Source organism: Sorex araneus, chromosome 7 (genome assembly GCF_027595985.1).
Source record: "Sorex araneus isolate mSorAra2 chromosome 7, mSorAra2.pri, whole genome shotgun sequence".
NCBI classification, from domain to species: domain Eukaryota; kingdom Metazoa; phylum Chordata; class Mammalia; order Eulipotyphla; family Soricidae; genus Sorex; species Sorex araneus.
The window spans coordinates 46,929,251-46,947,586 of NC_073308.1; the positions used below are offsets into that span (position 1 = coordinate 46,929,251).

Below are 18,336 nucleotides of genomic sequence, written 5' to 3' on the forward strand. Positions count from 1 at the left end.
CCCTACCCGCTGTGCTATTGCTCCAACCATGGGGGATACCAGGGATCAAATTCAGCTCAGCCCCCCACAAGAAAGGTGGCCTCCTACTTTTTCCTGATACCTCAACCCTAATGAAAATGCTTTCAAGGCTCAAGGAGATAGCTAAAAGGCAGGCACACTTGCTTTGCATGCAGAAGGCCCTATTTCATCCCTGGCATGGTCCCCTAGCATCACTCGGAGCGACCCTGGAGCAAGGTACTTGGGAGAGGCCCTGAGTACCATTGAATGTAGCCCCAAAGCAAAAAATGCTTTCAATACACATCCAGTAAAAACAACTAGCATTTATTCGTACTCATTTTATACACTCTTAAAAGGTAGGATTGTTAACCTTATTTCACGAGTGGGAGTCAGCACCTGGTAGTCTGGCTTCAGAGTCCTGCTTTTAACTCGTTTTTACAACTTTCTGCTGGACAGACCTGGGTCACTTTTCCGTCCAGATTCTGGTACTAGCCAAAACTCATTCACCTTTCTCTTGAGAAACGCTTTCAGCTGCTCTGTCGCCAACTACTCTCACCTCTGTGACCAAGCAAAAGGTGATTTATTTCACCCAGATGGAAGGAGCCCAGTTCTTTCTTTCAGATCGGCGAACTTTCACCTTGGCCAAACAAGTGAGGCTGCACCAGAGTCTCTCTATATTACTGGCTGCTGGGGGAACCCAGTCTTTCGAGGAGCGAGCAGCAGAGTGGGGTCTAAAATCACAGGACCCCCCCACGAATTCCTGCGAGCGAGCACGTTCGCGGGATAGCTGATACCCTGCTGGAAGCAAACGATTGGTGTGAGAGCCCTGGACGTGGAGAGTCGTGCCACGGGATCCGGGGGCGGGGGCCCGGCTGAGCAAGCCCGCAGGAGACCAGAAGGAACAGCAGGCGTGCCAACGAACCGCGCAGGCGCAGCCGGCGGGACGCAGAGGGCGGGGCGGTGCAGGAAGGGGCGGGGCCCGAAGCCGGCCCGGCCGCTCCTCGCCCCTCCCCCTCTGCGCTCCGGCCCGGCCTTCGCCCCGCCCCTCCGGCCCAGCCCGGCGGCTCCGCCCCTGGGTGACGTCACTGGCCAGGCCAGCCGGCGCCATTTTGAAAGTGGAGTCGCCTGCCCCTGCCGTCGCCGTCGCTGCCGGAGAAAAGAGCCGGAGCGGGGAAGCCCCAGAGTGAAATCTACCATCCTGCCGGCTGGTCTGCTCGCCCCTCCTTCCTTCTCCCCGCGCCCCCGCCCCCTCCCCCCGTGGTGCCATCCGCCGCCATCCGCCCTCTCTACCCCCCCATCCCCAGGTGAGGGGGGTGAGTTCAGGAAGCAGAGACCCCGAGGAAGGCAGCAGGGTCACCATTTGCAGCGCAACATGGCAGGTAAGGGAGAAATCCGCCTCGCCGCCTGACAAGGCATCGCTTCCTCCCTCCCTCCCTCCATCACCCCCTAGCGACCGCCTGTCGGTCTCGTGGAGCCGCGGGGCGCCCCCCCGGGGTTTCTGGGAATTGGTCAAGTGGGGTGGGGTGGGGGCGGGGAGGGTCCTGGGGGGGCGCGGGGGCGCGGGGAGAGCGGACTGGCTTTCCAGAGGAGGGCCCGGACCTTGGCACGGGTGGGGGTGGGGTGTGTGCCGGCGTGGGTGGGGCGGGGTGGGGGCGAGTGCAGATTTGTCTCCAGCCTTGGGCCCACTGTAACCTCCGCGCCCCCACCCTCCCGGCCTTTTTTTTTTTTTTGATCTCTTTATTTAATTCCTTTTTTTTCCCCCTTCTTGCTGCAACCTTTTTTTTTGGCGGGGGGGGGGGATGTTTTAATGCATATTCTGCATGGAGAAGGAAGAGAGTGCTTTCCAAGTTAAAATAATATTTTAAGTTAAAATACAATGGGCACGTCTGTGTATTCCTTCCCTCCCCCCCACCCCCGCGCCCGCGATGGGTACATAGAATTTGAAGACTAGAAGCCAACATTTTTTTTTTTTTTTAATTCGGAACCATCCCTCTTTGGCTCCCAGCGGTGCAAGGCCTTACAATACAGCAAGTTGCATGAAAAATGTGATTTAAACTTTGCGTTTCGCATGTTCGCTTAGTGCAGATGTCCTTTTCCCAAAAGGGTTTCATAGAGTTAGTTAAAATAGTTGTGGAGTTCAGAGATATAAATAGCCAAGGGGAGCAGGCAGGACTTAGGTAAGAGCTGGTGGGGGAAGAGGATGCACCGGGAAATCCAGGTTGTATCTTTGAGCGAGAAGTGGGGATGGAGAGCGAAAGCTGTTTAGTGGCTGTCGGGATTATTTTGGTACGTTTTGCGTGTGCTGGTGGTCTTATTCCCCTTCACCCAAGAGTTCTAGATCCAAATTCAGACTCTTTATCTACAGATCCAGAGCATTTGCTCCTCCGTGTCTGGAAGACGAGAAGCAATGCTCAGAGAGGGAACCAGTTTTCTGTGCTTTTACCCCCCAGTGCTTAGGCTCAGCCCTTGGAAGTTAAGATGCTGGATTGACTTAGTACTGTTTGCTGTCAACAAGTTGCTCTTTGGCACTGTCGGATGAATAATTGAAATGGTTTTGTACATGCTAGGTCAAATTAGCAAAACTTTTTGCCCAAGTCCTTTGGTTTCTGTGGGATCAGGTGAAGGGGGAAGGCAGAACTAGCCTCATTTGACAGCCTGCGTGAGCTTTCCTTTTGATTTCTTTCTCTCTGCCTGGAGCCAGTGATTTAATGGCATTTCTTAACGAAATGCAAAGAAGTGGACAAGAAATGGATGGTGTTAGCGATAGGATTTATATGAATCATCACCCCTTGCGCAGGCAGTAATACTTCTGAAGTTTGCTCTCCATTCTGTGGTTTATGGTGGTTTCACTTACAGGCTTTCTGTACACTTAAAGCACAACTCCTTAATTTTGCTATTTTCTTTTCTGTAGGTCTTGAAGGTAGGGCTTTACTCTAATGTAAGGCTTTCAATATAAGGCTTTACTGTATTTGAGGGAAAGGGAAAAATGGAAGAAAAGTTTCTAGACACAAGTACAATGTTGATGACAGTGCATGCCCTCAAGATTTCAATATCTTGAATGTCCTTTTCTCTTCATTAGAAAAAAATGCAATACTCTATGGGGGACTACCTTTTCCAAATTGCTGCTCTGGGGTGGTGGTTGTATGTGTGGGCAGTACTAGGCTATTAGTACCATGCCAACCATGGATACCATCTCGCTGTTTACGAGAGTCAACATGAATAGAACTCAGTTTTAATTGGTATGTTTTCTTTTTCCAGGAGCTGGAGGAGGGAATGATATTCAGTGGTGTTTTTCTCAGGTGAAAGGAGCAGTAGATGATGATGTAGCAGAAGGTAAGAAAGCATGTAATGTAAAATTTGAATATAAGATTTTTTTCAAATTCTTGATTTATGAAGGATTTGCTTGCAGCTGAATTACTGTTTGAACATCGTGTGGTGGTGTCTAAGCAGTGGAAGAACAGTTTTTTAAAAGATCATCTTTCTGGAAAATAGTCTTAAAACTTTTTTATTATTTGTACTTGTTTTACTATTTTTCCTTGAGTTGAAAGAACATTGGATGATGAGAAAAGTGCATCTATGTAAAACCATTAGAAGAAAAATCTAAGATCTATGCGATAGTTTCCTTGCTATGTGAGTTCCATGTACGAATGTGTTTTCAGGTGTGTACAGTTTTTATATGAATTGGAATAGGTGCAGGTAATGTATATCTCAGAGTGTTCTTTACAGCAGCTTTTTACTTCTGAGAGAAAATTTTTGGTGCTGCTTTTTTTTTTTGACTCGTTCACTTTTAGAATATTGTGTTGATTGACAATTTCTTTGAAGAAATGGCTTAGATAATGCAGTTTGTCAAACACTAATTAAGTGGCAAAGAAAATAATATGCTATGGCTATGTGAGTTGTCTTCTGGGTAGATTGTTTTGTTGTTAAAAATTAGATTTGATCAGTTGTCTTAATTTACTATTCTAAGATACATTAATATAGTTCAGAGTTAAACATTTGGACATTTTAAGGGTTTGCACTTTTGAACTTAGGTGTGTGTTATTTCCTATGGAGTAGTGCTATTTCACTGTTCAGAAATATTAAAGTTTATTACTATTTTGTGACGGGTTACAGTAGGAATTTTCCAACAAAAGATTAAAACAGATACTTTGTATTTAACAGCTTTGTCTAGTGAAAACCTACAAAAGTCTTTCTCTAGCTTGAATTGTCTTCACAGTAGGATTTTTGTTTCAGACTTTCTAGAGCAGTGTTTTGAGAGTTTTCCAGGTGATAGTAGGATGATGGCCTTGTAGAGCAAGTCAAATAGAGTATTTGGATTTGTTGTGTCAGACAAGTCCTTCTTAGTCAAATATCTAATCAGAATTTGGTGACACCAATGGAGTAACTGGCATCCATTATATTTGTTACTCTTTTTGTTTGTTTTTGGGCCACACCCAGTGGTGCTCAGGGCTTACTCCTGGCTCTGCTCTATGGTCACTCCTAGTAGGACTTATGGGACCATACAGGATGCTGGGGATTCAACCTGGGTCGGCTCCATACAAGGCAAGCATCCTACCTCCTGTATTATGGCGCTGGCCCTATATTTGAGTCTTTAATATTAATGTTTTTTCTGAGATTACAGAAGTTCAGAGACTTACTGTTGGTCATACATTGCAAATCAAGGTGTCTTGGTGACTCTTATGGTGTTTGACTTACAGAAATAAGCCGTGAATTCTAGGGAGGAGTTATGTGTTACTCATTTTGTAACTCCATTACCTGTTGAATAGTAGGCACTCAAGTATTGGATCACTGGTTCTGTGCTGTTGTGTAATACTTCACTAAATTATGAAAGTGCTGTATACTAGAAAAACATTCCTCGCTTGAATTCCACTTGCTCTCTTTGTTTTTTTTTGTGTTTTTTTTTTTTTTTTTTGCTTTTTTTTGGGGGTCACACTCTGCGATGCACAGGGGTTACTCCTGGCTTTGCACTCAGGAATTAACTCCTGGCGGTGCTCAGGGGACCATATGGGATGCTTGGAATTGAACCCGGGAAGTCTCTAACTTCTTTTGTTGTGGTTGCTTTGTGGCCACATGTGGTGGCTTCTATGCTCAGGTATCACTCCAGCTCTGGGCAGGTATAGGGGGCATATATGAGGCCCAACATGGAATATGGGTTAGTTGTGTGCAAGACACGTGCCTTACCCACTGTACTGTCTCACTATCTCTCTGGCCCCTCCCCTTACTCTCTTTATCAGAGTTCTCTTGGGTCCTCCTAAGTGCTCATCACTGAGGGAGGTGGGTATCAAGAACATACTGCTCTGGACCGTCTCACATCTTGTTCCGTGCTAGGCAGAGGATCACATGGTATTTACTTAAAAAGACATTGCCTACCAGAATCTAATGGTAGCATATGATACGATGGATCAGTTTTGAGTCTCTTCTGTTAATAATAGCTGCATCTTGCTACTTATCCATGAAATAATATTCTTTTGTGGTCTTTGGAATATTTTAGTATAGAGCATATTTCGAACATCTTAACCTGTGGAGGCCTATCTCTGGTTACTCCTGGCTGGACACTCAGGAATTACTTTTGGTGTATTTGTGCCACCATATGGGATGATGGGGACTGAACCCCAGATTGGCTGCATGTAAGCAAGCCCCCTTCCTGCTGTATTATACTGTCTTGGACCCCACAAATATTTTAATTAACAATGTGACTTGTTCTATCATCTAAACAAATATGTATAAGAAGTTTTCAATTTCCAAAACATCCTGCTTGTTTGGGGCCATACCTGGAGGTGCTCAGGCGTTTAGTCCTGGCTCTGCACTCAGGAATTATTTCTGGTGGGCCTAGGGCATCATACGGGCTCTGGGGATTGAATCTGGGTCAGTTGCATGCAAAGCAAATGCCCTACCCACTGTACTATCACTCTGGCCCCCAAAATACCCTTTTTTATTTTTTAATATGCTGTAATTTGCATATTAGTCTAGCTTTATTTTTTTTGTAAGGAAAGATTTGTATTTCTGAAGTGCCATAAGATTATTAACGCATCTTTTTCCCTTGGACTACAGTCTTGTTACCTCTAGGTCATCTTTTAGCTTAACTTGCCTATTTCTGTTAATTATACATCCCTGTTTCTTCCCCATCAAAGGCTTCACATTGTCTCTCCCCTCCTACGTACAGTCAGCTGTCATAGTACACCATTTTTGCTTCTGTGATGTTGGCTTTACTCTTTCTATATGTTCTTTCACCTTAATTCAGGTCATCAAGGCCTCATTAGGATTGTTTTTTAATCAAATATGTGCTTTTTGTCTTGTCCTAAGTTAAATGCAGTTTGTTTTATTTTTCTTAGAAATCTTCACTGGGTTTCAATATATTCACTGGATTATATGTTGAATCCATCAGTATTAATTCATTCAACTATTAATCAGTATTAGTTTATTTGCCAGTTCATTTGCTAGTATAGATTTTGACAAGTTCTGTACACACTTTTGGTGTTTGTTTTTGCTGTTCCCACTCTGGAATGCTTGATGTTTTCCCAGAGTTTCTATCAATTCAGAATCCTATTCATCCTTCAAGTCTCATCTTTAGTTTAGTTTTTTTTTTTTTACTTCTTTCCCTTTTTGGGAAAATACTTATTTTTAATATATTTCATTATACACTTTTATTGATAGCCTATTTAGTATGCCTAATCTGGCTGTTGCACTGCGAGCTTAGTGCAGGGCATCCCAAATATCCTGCTACGCTTAGAGGAGAGCCTGAAAGACAAAAGTATTTGCTGGATGAGTGAATGCATGTTACTATTACTAGGTTATGAAAGGGGAAAGAGGGCAGATGAACAAATGGTAGAATGAGTGAAATATACTTTCCAGCAATCATGCATTTATTTATTAATTTGGCAGGCTCTGCAACTAGATTAAAAATACACAGCTATCTCATAGAAAAAGAGAGACCCTGGGTTATTGTGTTAGTGGCCAACGTGTCGAGTAATACATCTTGATTTGGATACTCTTTTGGGTTAATGTGTGTTTAGCCACAAGAGGTGACAACTGCATTATTTCCTATATGATACTGATGTTCTCAAAAAGTTAATAAAGAGAAACATTCCAGTATTGCTGGTGCTACTAATGTAAATTGTTTGAGATGCTTGGCATCATATGGACTTTAAAAATGAGTCTTTAGGGACTCAGTGAGAGGAGAGCAGGAAGGGCATTTGCCTTGCATGTGGCTAACCTGGGTATGATCCCTGGCATCCCATATGTTTCCTGAGTGCAGAGTCAAGAGTCACCCTTGAGCATTGCCGGGTGTGAACAAAAAGCAAAAAGCAAAACAAAAAATAAAATTAATCTTTTTTGAACTTAGTCAAGGCTCAGGATTTTTCGTTAAGTAAGAGCATTGCAGAACTTAGAATTTTGCCTTTTGACCAAACATTGTCCTTTGGGCCATGTAGGCTCTTCCAAGACATGTACAGCCTATATTGGGATATTTATTTGTTTATTGGGATTAAAAAAAGTTTTAATATATATGGAGAAATCACTTGTATCACTTGTCATCCTGTTGATCTTTGATTTGCTCGAGCGGGCACCAGTAACGTTTCCATTTGTCTCTCGCGTGCTAGTGTATCCCAGTGAAGAGAGTAACAGCAATGGGCCTCATTTGCCTGACCTTTGGAGAAATCACTTTGCTGGAATAAATGCTAAAGTAACTGGAACTGTGCTAAAAGGGAAGGGGGCCACACATGATAAAGAAGGGCAATAAACCATGTCCTAGAGATCAAAGACTGATCTGGTCTTTTTTTTTTTTTTAATGCTTTCCCAAGCCTATAGAAGCTACCTAAAACTGTTTAAATACTATTTTAAAAATCAGATCCTCTGTTTTAGCTTAGTAATGTAGTGTCATGTAAGTTTCGGGTAGAAATTATTAACAGTCTGCTTCTGTATAATGAATGCTACGTTACATTCACACTAGAAGTCTAATCTTTGTATTCTTGGCTATTCTTCACACAGGTTTCTCCAGAACTCTAAGTGTCTACCTTTCTGTAGCTGCTTGTCTGGGAGAGACATTAAAGCACACGATTCTCTATTCACATATTCTTGCATCATGTAGTTTTTATTTTTAGTCTTGGTAATAGTAATAACATTTTATCATTCTGTCTTTCATTTTTTTCTTTATTGGTAGATTCTCTTGCCACTAAGACTAAGACTGCTGCTATATAGTTTAAATTTTGCTCAGCCCTTGCTGTCATTTTGGGGAAGTTAATCCACACATATCCCCTCCCCTAAATGGAGGATAACTATAAAATCTGGATTATAATGTTTTGATGGTTGAGTTAATAATATAATAATATACACAGAACAGAAACCCAGCATACAGTAAGAGCTTTAGGAGATTTTTATTATTAATTGAATGTATGTATGTGACAAGTAAGGCAGAGCTGAAGGATAAAGAAATTGGGTAAAAATAAAGAAAAAAGTATGAAATAGTTACTATAAAAGCTTGTATAGGGGCTGGAGTACTAGAACAGTGGGTAGGGCATTTGCCTTGCATCCCTGGCTTCCCACATGGTCCCCCTCACTGCCAGGAGTAACCTCTGAGCACCCTGGGTGTGTCCTCAAAAGAGAAAAAAGCTAGTACAATGGTTACATTCAAGCAGTGTGTGAAGGTGGTCTTGGCCTGATGGGTGACTATATAGATGTTTGTAGTAAATGATAACCCTGGGCATACTTGGAATTTTTTTCTGTATTTGTTAGATTTAATTAAAAGTTGTTTATTTTTCGGTCACCCTGGCCATGCTCAGGAGCCACTCTGGGTTTGGTGCGCAGCGATCACTCCTGGCAGTATTCTGGGAACCATGTGCTAGACATCAAACCTGGGCCTATCTCTTCGGCTCTAAATACTTGTTTTGTTCTTTCTTTATTTAAAAAAAAATTTGATACTGGTCTGAGGAGATAGGAATGGAGGTCAGGTTAGATCTTAAGCTTCATGTGATCGCCCAGTACTGCAGGGAGTGACTCCCTCCTCATCCCTCACCCAGTACTGTGCTGAAGGGTTTAAACGGAAAAGATTCGCTAATCCATACCCTAGAGGAAATTCCCCTGACTCTTCTAGCTGTCTTCTCAGGTGCTTCAGTATGTTTGTGTGGATAAATTCTATTTCTATTCAGTTTTAGACATTTAAATTATGTTGTTCACTTTTATCAGTTCCATTATCCTCCCCATTCTGTCCTAATGTCATGTATCATATCACAGGTTCTAGTTAAAGTAGAAGATTATTCTTATATTAAGACCAAGGAAATGCTCATTACTGAACCAATACTACTCTAGAAATTTGCTCATTTCTTTTGTATGCCTTTATATTTCTTGAAGCTCATAATTGCACATATTTAAATTTTCCTAGTTCTTTTCGCATCTTTTAAATTTCTTTTTATTCCCCCACCCTTCTTTTGTCATCATTACCATGACTAGGGATTGTGCCCTTGTCTGGTTGTGTCAGCTCAGGTCCCACCATCTTGTAGTTGTGGTGTTTGCCAGGCTTCACACGTCAGGCTGTGGTGCTCTCACCAGGTTTTGTACTCCTTTGGTTCTGGTGCTTGTCAGGGGTCACAGTCTTGGTTGAGCCACACAAATTATGGTTGTATTGCTGCCAGGGGCTTCTGTGGTACTCACACACTTGCTGTTCAGGGCTTGCACTTTCTGGCTGTCACTTGCACTTTTTCAGTGTGGTGTTCACTGGAGGTTGCATCCCTCTTTGAAAGAACTTAAATACACCTGACTTAGATGTGGTTGGAAATTGCCTGTGGTGATGCGATCACAGGCAGCTGGGCTGCCAATATTGTGCTTGGTGCATGTTGGAGCTTTACGAATTTCAACTTGACTGCTATGTGCTTTCAAGTCACCGCTATTCTTTTTTTTAATTTAATTTTATTTTATTAGTGAATCACCTTGAGATAAAGGTACAGACTTACAGGTTTTCATGCTTACGTTTCACTCATACAATGATCCAGTGCCCATCCCTCCACCAGTGCCCATTTTCCACTGCCAATGGTCCCAGCATCCCTCCCACCACCCCCACCCTGTCCCCTTCACCCCACCCTGCCTCTGTGCATCTGAAAGAGATCTTTATTATGCGAATTTTGAACATTACAATGAAATCATTCTATCTGGCAACACAGAACCCTCTCCCTGGAGTATCCCTGGGAGTGGACCCTGAGCCCTACCCCAGAGAAGCCTTGGTGTGGCTCCCCAGAACTCCTAGTTTTTGTCCTTCACAATACCTTTGTTGCCTTTGCTTTGGTTTATATAACCCCTTTTCTTCTGGTAACGACCAAATGGTCTTACCTGGTTTGTGTTTTCTGTTTAGTCTGTTTCCTCTACATCGTTCTACGTGTAAGTAAAATAATACAGTGCTTGTCTTTTGTTGACTTACGTCACTAAACACGATACTTTTTAAGTTCATCCATGAATGGTAGTCTATTATGTATATATACTACTGCTTCTTTGTCCATCAGTCTGTAGATGAACTTTCGCTTTTGTCGTGGGGTCACACCTGGCAGCGCTCAGGGCTTACTCCAGGCTCTGCTCAGGGCTCACTCCTAGTGGTCTCTGGAGACTGTGCTGATGAGTGGGGATGGGACCTAGGTGGGCTGTGTGCTATCACTCTGGTCCCTGTATGTTTCCTTTTGTCTTATTTTTTCCTTCAGTCACAACTTGTAGGGGTGGAGGTGGGGGTTGGGATGGCCACTCTGGACTCTGCTGGGACACAGTACAGTGCCAGGGTCACACCTGGGGCTCGCTCTTGCAAAGCATGCATTCCAGCCCTTGGAGCGGCTCCTGGCCTTTTATCTCCTTTATTTTGTGTGTAATGTCCTTGTCTTGTTTTGAGATCAGGTTAATACTGGCTTCAGAATCAGGGAAATGACTTTGAAAAATGTGTTTATAGCTCTCTTCTTTCCAATTTTAGGAATGATTTGAGACAGGTAACAATTTGCATGTTTGAGAACATTAAGTAGTGAAACTGTTTTTTGTTCTGAGGAGACTTGATTGATCACTGTTCTCATGATGGGTCCGTTCAGATTTAATGATTCGGTTTTGGATGGTGTTTCTAAGTATTTATCCCCCTCTTCTAGGTTGTTGATTTGTTATATAATTATTTACAGTGTACATTTTTGTTTGGGGGCCACACCTAGCAGTGTTCAGGGCCTTCTGGCTCTGTGCTCAGTGATCAGTCTGGCAGAACTCTTGAGGCCATTTGGGGTTCCAGGGATTGAACCCAGGTCACCTGGGTGCAAGGCAAGCATCCATCTCTCTATCCTATCTCTCTAGCTCCAATTTTCCTGTTGTGGGTGTAATTACTTTTGTGTGTGTGTGTGTTTGTGAACTTAGCTACTTGATATTTTTAGTGAACTAGATTTTTTTTTAGTGAACTAAATTTTAACATGTCCTTATCAGTAAAAAGATTACTATTTATAATGTATATGCATATCTCTATGTATTTAGTTCATTGAATTACAGGGAGAAAGGTAAACTATTTTAAGTCTTAAATATTTGTAAAGAAAATCGAAGGGTTGGAGGTTGATATTTCAATCAATATCCTCTACTTTAATCTCTTCCCTTCTCGGGTGATAATGAAAATTATCATTGATTTATTAGGGTACACAGACGTGCTTTATTTTACGAAGAAAGGAGAAAGCGTGCGTGCGTGCGTGCGTGCGTGCGTGCGTGTGTGTGTGTTTATAATGGCATGCAGTCTCATGCTCTGGCATTGTGTCAGTGGATCTCACACTTGTCTGTAGTGCAGAGAGGTTACACTTACGTGGCACTGTGCCAGGGATTGCAAGGCAGTTGCTGTATCAGAGCCACACCCCTAGTTCCTGGCTATAGCCGTCTTGATGAAGTACTGTGGCTAGTATTTCATACGTGCTTAGCTATGTGCTTGGCTAGGTGCTGGTGTAGGTGCTTTTTTACCATAGTTTCTTAACCTTTTTCCATCCATGGCCTCCTCCTGACCATTTTTCCTTCCTGTGGCTCCCCTGTTCTAATGGACTATGTGCTGTAAGACCCCCATTTACATAATTTTCATTTGAGGCCCTCTTTGAATATCCTGGGGGCTCCTAGGTTTCCATATGGCCCCTGGTTGAGAAACAGCTTTTTATGCATGTCTGATATGTTCGTGAAATTACATATACATAATTTTAATCCTCACAGAATCTCTGTAAAGTGCAGTTTTTCCTTATTACAAATGAGGAAACTATTAGGAAGATTCCTTTATCATCTATTATGATTAGGGGTAGAACAGGGATTTTCCCTTTTTTTCTGGCTCGTTCCCAGAGGTTCTCAGGGCTTACTCCAGACTCTGTGCAGGGATCACTCCTGGTGAGGCCCTGGAAACCACATAGGGTGCAGTAATTCAACCCAGGCAGGCCAAGTGCAAGGCAAGTGTCCTACTAGCTATCTCTGACCCAGAACAGGGATATTTTAGCATAAATCTTTTCGTTTCTCAGATGTAATTTTATGTAAAACTCATCTCCTTTTAGGTCTAGTGAAGATGCTTGAGGTTATTGCAGCATGACTTGTTTATAATACTTTATAAAGTGTCTAATGCTGATCAAGTATTGTTTGAAATCCTATTGGAGATGTACTGAAGTTTTTCCTTTTTTTTTTTTTTTTGAGCCAGACCTGGTGATGCTCAATGTTTGTTCTTGGCTCTGTGCAGGCTTGAGGATCACTCCTGGTGGGGCTCAAAGGATCATATGAGGTGTCAGGGACTGAGCCTTGTTCAACTTTGTGCAAAGCAAGTGCCCTGTCTGCTGTACTATCACTTGAGCGGCCCCTGTAAATTGTTTTTAAGTTGGGAAAGAAAAGTTGTTTGTATGTTTTTTTTTTTTTTTTAAGGCACTGTGATTTACAATACTGTTAATGATAGGGTTTCTTGACTACCAAGTTCCAACACAACACCCTCAACCAGAGTGTCTTATTTTCCTCTCCCATTGTTTATTGTTACCTCCTTCCACCCTTCCCACTTACTTTCCCCCTAACCTCTCCTCTTCTCATAAGCTCAGTTCTGTAGACGAGTTGAGGTCTTTGGTCATTTGTCTTTTTTAGTCATTTGTTATACTCTTGCTATGCTTTTTTGTATCCCACACAAGAGAGAAATTATTCTGTTCATCCAGTATAATTCTTATGCTGGAATGGGTAAAGATGAATGTTAGGGACTGGAGAGATAGTAAAGGGGGTGCATTCTTTCCTTAAACTTGGTGAACTGCAGTTCCAATCCTAGCACTGCTTGTGGTCCTCTTGAGCATAGAGCCAGGAGTAATCTGAGCAGTTTCCTCTTCCCCTAACCCCCAAATGCAGGAGCAGTAAGCCTTTGGGAATCTTCTTTAGTTATATGTAAACTTGTTTTGTGTTTGCTTGCACATATATGGGCATTTTTCTGATCAGAAAAGATTCAGAACCATCATCAGAGCAGTGGGTTTCAAAGTGTGATCTAGCAACCCCTCAGCTCTTGCAAAAGATCTACTAAGTCCTGTTTTCATGATTAATGCCAATTATATAAGGTGACACATTTCCCTTTGTTATTAGGTTGACATTTGCATGGATGGTGCAAAAGCTGTGTGGCTTTATCTGCTGACACATAAACGTGAATTAAGGCTTTGGCACCAGTGATACCTGTAATTCTGGTAATTTTCATTGCCATATACCGGCAGTTTTGATAGTGCCACTTTAACTTTAAGAATGCCCTTGATAAAAAAAGTAAAATTAAAAATTTCATGAAATTTCAACTCTTGGTTACATGTCTATTAAACGTTCTGTGAGACAAAGTAGGAGTCCATATAAAGAGCAGCTGCTGCAGATGGGTCTGGAGGGAAAGCAGGAGTGCAGTTGTGTGCATTTTGAACTGAATTTATTTTGAGATAATTTGCTGCCTTTTTTTTTTTCTTTTTGGGTCACACCCGGCAATGCACAGGGGTTTCTTCCTGGCTCTGCACTCAGGAATCACCCCTGGCAGTGCTATTGCTCCACCCCGCTGCCATTTTTTTTTAATGGTGCTTGGGATTGAACCCCAAGGCCTCACACATGCAAGGCAAGTGCTCGACTGCTGAGTTATATCCCCAGTTCTTGAATTATCTAGTATTTCTGGAACATTTTTTTGGGGGAGAGGGTAGGGGGGCACATCTTGGGGTGCTCATGGCTCTGTGCTCAGGGATCACTCTTGGTGGGATTCAGGGTACTGTATGGGGTGCCAGCCTTGGCGGGCCACATGCAAAACACGTCCCCTACCTGCTGTACCATCTTTCTAGCCTCCTATAACATTTTTACTTAATTACTGACAAATGAAGTTTATTCTGACTTGGATATTTGGCAGAGATTTTCTTGGAGAATGAATCTGTTGTTGTTTCAAAGGCCATATTTGTTACCCATTATAAAATTTGGGCTTCCTGGAGAAAATTATAATTTTGGAAAAATGTATCTGCCATTTTGAGCTCTTATAGTTTACCAGTACTTCAACATTTTTTGATGGATCAGTAGTAATGGTAATTCAGTAGTAATTATGACATTTTTTTGATTCAGTAATAAAATGTGCCAACACTTAAGATGTGTATAACTGAACCATTGATTGCAAGTGCATGTGCTGTTCAGATATTGATACCTTGCAAGTAAAAGTGGTAGATGTGGAGGCAGAGAGATACTACAGTGGGAGGGGCGCTTCCCTTGCATGCAACCAGCTCTGGTTCAATCCCTAGCACCCTGTGTGGCTTCCAGAGCCCAGAGGCCCTTGAATACCACAAGGTTTGACCTCAAAACCAAAACAGAACAAAAATAATGATGGATGGAACATGGAATCTTTTTGTTCGGGGGCTACACGTGATGATCCAGGGTTACTCCCAGGCCTCCTCCATGCACTCAGGTTAAGGTATCCAGCCCAGAGCATACTAGCAACATATCCATTACTTACAGTATGAAAAATCTCTTAAAATAGCCCTCCTCTTTCAAATACCTACTTGAGTGAAGCTGAATATCTTAAGCTGAGGCTGAATTTGTGTAATTTATATTATATCACTGTCATCCTATTGCTCATTGATTTGGTTTTTTGTTTTGTTTTTTGCTTTTTGGGTCACACCCAGCGATGCTCAGGGGTTACTCCTGGCTCTGCACTCAGGAATCACTCCTGGTGGTGCTCAGGGGACCATATGGGATGCTGGGAATCAAACCTGGGCCGGCCGCATGCAAGGCAAACGCCCTACCTGTTGTGCTATTGCTCCAGCCCAATTTATATGAGTTATTTAATAAAATATATTATAATAATTAATATGGGCTGGAGCAGCCGACCCGGGTTCGATTCCTCTGTCCCTCTCAGAGAGCCTGGCAAGCTACCGAGACTATCCCGTCCACATGGCAGAGCCTAGCAAGCTACCTGTGGCGTATTCGATATGCCAAAAACAGTAACAAGTCTTACAATGGAGATGTTACTGGTGCCCGCTCGAGCAAATCGATGAGCAATAGGATGACAGTGATAAAATTATTAATAGTTACTATAATATATTAAGAAGCCAAATGCTATGCTAGGGATCTAGTCTAGGTAGAATCAGGTCAGCAGCATGCGAGCGAGGAGGCATGCATGTCTTATTTACATATAGGTGCAATCTCTGTACTTTTTTCCTACATTTTACTGACAGCATTGTTGTGTGCTGAATTCCAAAGCAATTAAAAGGATCTAGAGCTCCTCTGTTAAACTAAGCATTAAAAAGATATGCCTCAATGTAAAAATCTTTTCCTGGAGTTTTTTTGGGGCATGTAGTAGTTTTTTTAAAATTTACTGTGTGGAATTATCACTATTCATGAATTAATGCTTAAACATGTAAGAAGTATTGAGAGTCCTCAGATTTTAATAGTATAAAGAAATCTCACTACCTGGTGCAATCTGACAACTGTTGCTTTTTAGGTTTCTTTGTACTTGAGTAGTATGTCTGTTAAAGACTGGATATAGTCTAACAAATTTCATTGTAAATGTCATCAAGTGTAATTACACAGAAGTCCGTGGTATAGTCTAGTGGTTTTCAACATCAGATTCAGTTACCCTGTGAGGTGTACTATGTACCTGGACTATATGATATTGCCTATTGGGAAGACCGTCATATGTGAGTCTGTCCTTGACTGAAACATCATTGTGGGATGTATGACTAATGCTTTTGAGAGTTTCATGAACCAGCACTCCCTAATTAGATACCAATCTGTCACAAGGTTTTTTCTCTGGTGATAGGATGGAAGAATGATACTTTCCAGATTTAAAAACATCTTTTTAAAGGAGTGATGGAAGGCTTGGACCACACCCAGAGATGTGCTGGCTCTGCTTGTGGGACTATATGCAGTACCAGGGATTGAAGTGGGGTTGACTGCATGCAAGGCACTTCTTAACCCTGTAGTTTCTCTGGGCCCCAGACATCTGGGTTTTTTGTTGTTTGATTTGGGGCTGTACTTGGCCATGCTCAGGGGTTACTCCTGAGACTGCACTCAGGACTCACTCCTGGCGGTGCTCAGGGATGCCGGTGATTAAGCCCAGGTCTGCAGCATGCAAGCCAGGTGCCTTAATATCACTCCCGTCCCCCAGTCCCCCGGTGTCTGTTTAAGGTTCTCTGGACTGTGGAGATACTCTAAAGGCTTGAGCACATGCCTTGTATGCATGAGACCCGACCCTAATATTGAATCCACCCTCCCCTCCAGTTCCCCTCCTCCTCCCCACTGCATGGCCCTTTGTTGAGCGTCACTGGTTGTGGTCCTATAGGCCATTTACAGCAACCTCCCCCCCCCCCCCCCCAAGGTTAAACACCAGTAACATACTTCAGACCCCAGGAGTGTTTTGTTTTTGGTCTTGTTTTGGTGCCATACTCATGAGGGCTTACTCCTGACTGCTCAGGTGACCAGCTTCAGGAGCGGTGCAGTGGGTCAAACCTGGATTGGCTGCATGCAAGGCAGGTGCCTTGTCTGCTGTATTATCTCTCCAGCTCTCTAAGGTAGTTTTTAGGGCTTTCCCACTCTTCTCTGCTCAGGCGCTACTCCCATTAATATTTACTGTAGGGTTGGTTTTTTGTTTGTTTTGTTTTTCAAGGGTCAAACCTGGCGATGCTCAGGGGTTACTCCTGGCTCTGCACTCAGGAATTACCCCTGGCGGTACACAGGGGACCAAATGGGATGCTGGGGGTCAAACCCAGGTCTGCTGCATGCAAGGCAAGCACCCTCCCCGCTCTGCCATCTCTCGGCCCCTGTTGTAGAATTGTTGAGTTCCTTGGTGCCTCAGTGCTGCCATTTTTGTGTTGATTTCCGGGTCATTAGAAATAGTCTGTGCCTTTAACACTGTTGTTTGGGTTCAGCATACAACAGTTTGATTTATTATTTTTTTTTCTTGTGAGGAAGGCATAAAATTAGTATACTTTGTTTTCCAAATCTTTTAACCACTATAAGGAGGAATGCTATTTTAATGCTATAATTTTTTTCTGTGTCAGGGATCAAACTGAAGACTTTACACATGTGGAAGCATGCTTTGCTCCACTGAAATTTATTCCCAGCCATCGTTCTATTTTAAGATAATTGCATAATTTTTTAATTCTAAGAATGTAGCATATAAAAAAGAATGTCGCATCAGCTGTTTATTACTTTTTTTGGTTTGTTTCTTTTTGGGTCACAACCGATAGTGCTCAGGTCTTCTGGCTCTAGCTCTGGGATCACTCAGTATTTACGGTATTTTTGTGGCTCTTTTTCTATGCCTTTGGAAAATTTCTCAAAGCGTATACAACTATTTATTCCTTCTCCTTTGTTAGTTTTGCTGCTGTGATATCTGGACAGTTTTTGCTTTGCTGGTTGTAGTGCACCGGAACTCTTCAGAGTTGTGGTGCCAGGAATCAATAAAGGATCAATAAACTAGTGTGGCATGCAGTTAGGTATCCCAGCCCCATGCTTGCAAGGCAGACACTTCACCTCTGAGTCGTATACCTGAGCCCAAATTGTGGTTTTTTTTTTTTCCTCATTTTCTTTTTGGGTCACACCTGATGATGCAGAGAAGTTACTCTGGTTCTGCACTCAGTAATCACTCCTGGCAGTGCTCATAGGGTCGTATGGGATGCTGGGGATCAGAACCTGGTCTGCCATGTGCAAGGCAAATGCCCCACTGGCTGTACTGTTGCTCCAACCCATGGTCCCAAAGTTTTTAAAACTTTTCAAAATTTCCTCTGGGTCTGGAGCATTAGTGCAGGGGCTGCCTTGCAAGTGTTTGGTGATGGGTCCATGTCCCCAGTGTCACACATGCAGTGAGCGTGATCGTGACCAATCCACTGTTTGGCTGGCATCCCATCGCCTGCCATCCCT

General features: G+C 42.8%; 1 protein-coding gene across 1 annotated transcript in view; it reads left to right on the forward strand.

Annotated features, from left to right (window-relative positions):
* Positions 1 to 1,088: 1,088 nt before the first annotated feature.
* PPP2R2A (protein phosphatase 2 regulatory subunit Balpha) overlaps positions 1,089 to 18,336 on the forward strand; it is an 86,511-nt gene continuing 69,263 nt past the window's right edge. Inside the window, exons 1-2 of the mRNA XM_004619142.2 lie at positions 1,089 to 1,376; positions 3,256 to 3,330. Of these exons, the coding sequence (XP_004619199.1) occupies positions 1,370 to 1,376; positions 3,256 to 3,330 (82 nt within the window). The 5' untranslated portion in view covers positions 1,089 to 1,369. The remainder of the gene's footprint in view (positions 1,377 to 3,255; positions 3,331 to 18,336) is intronic.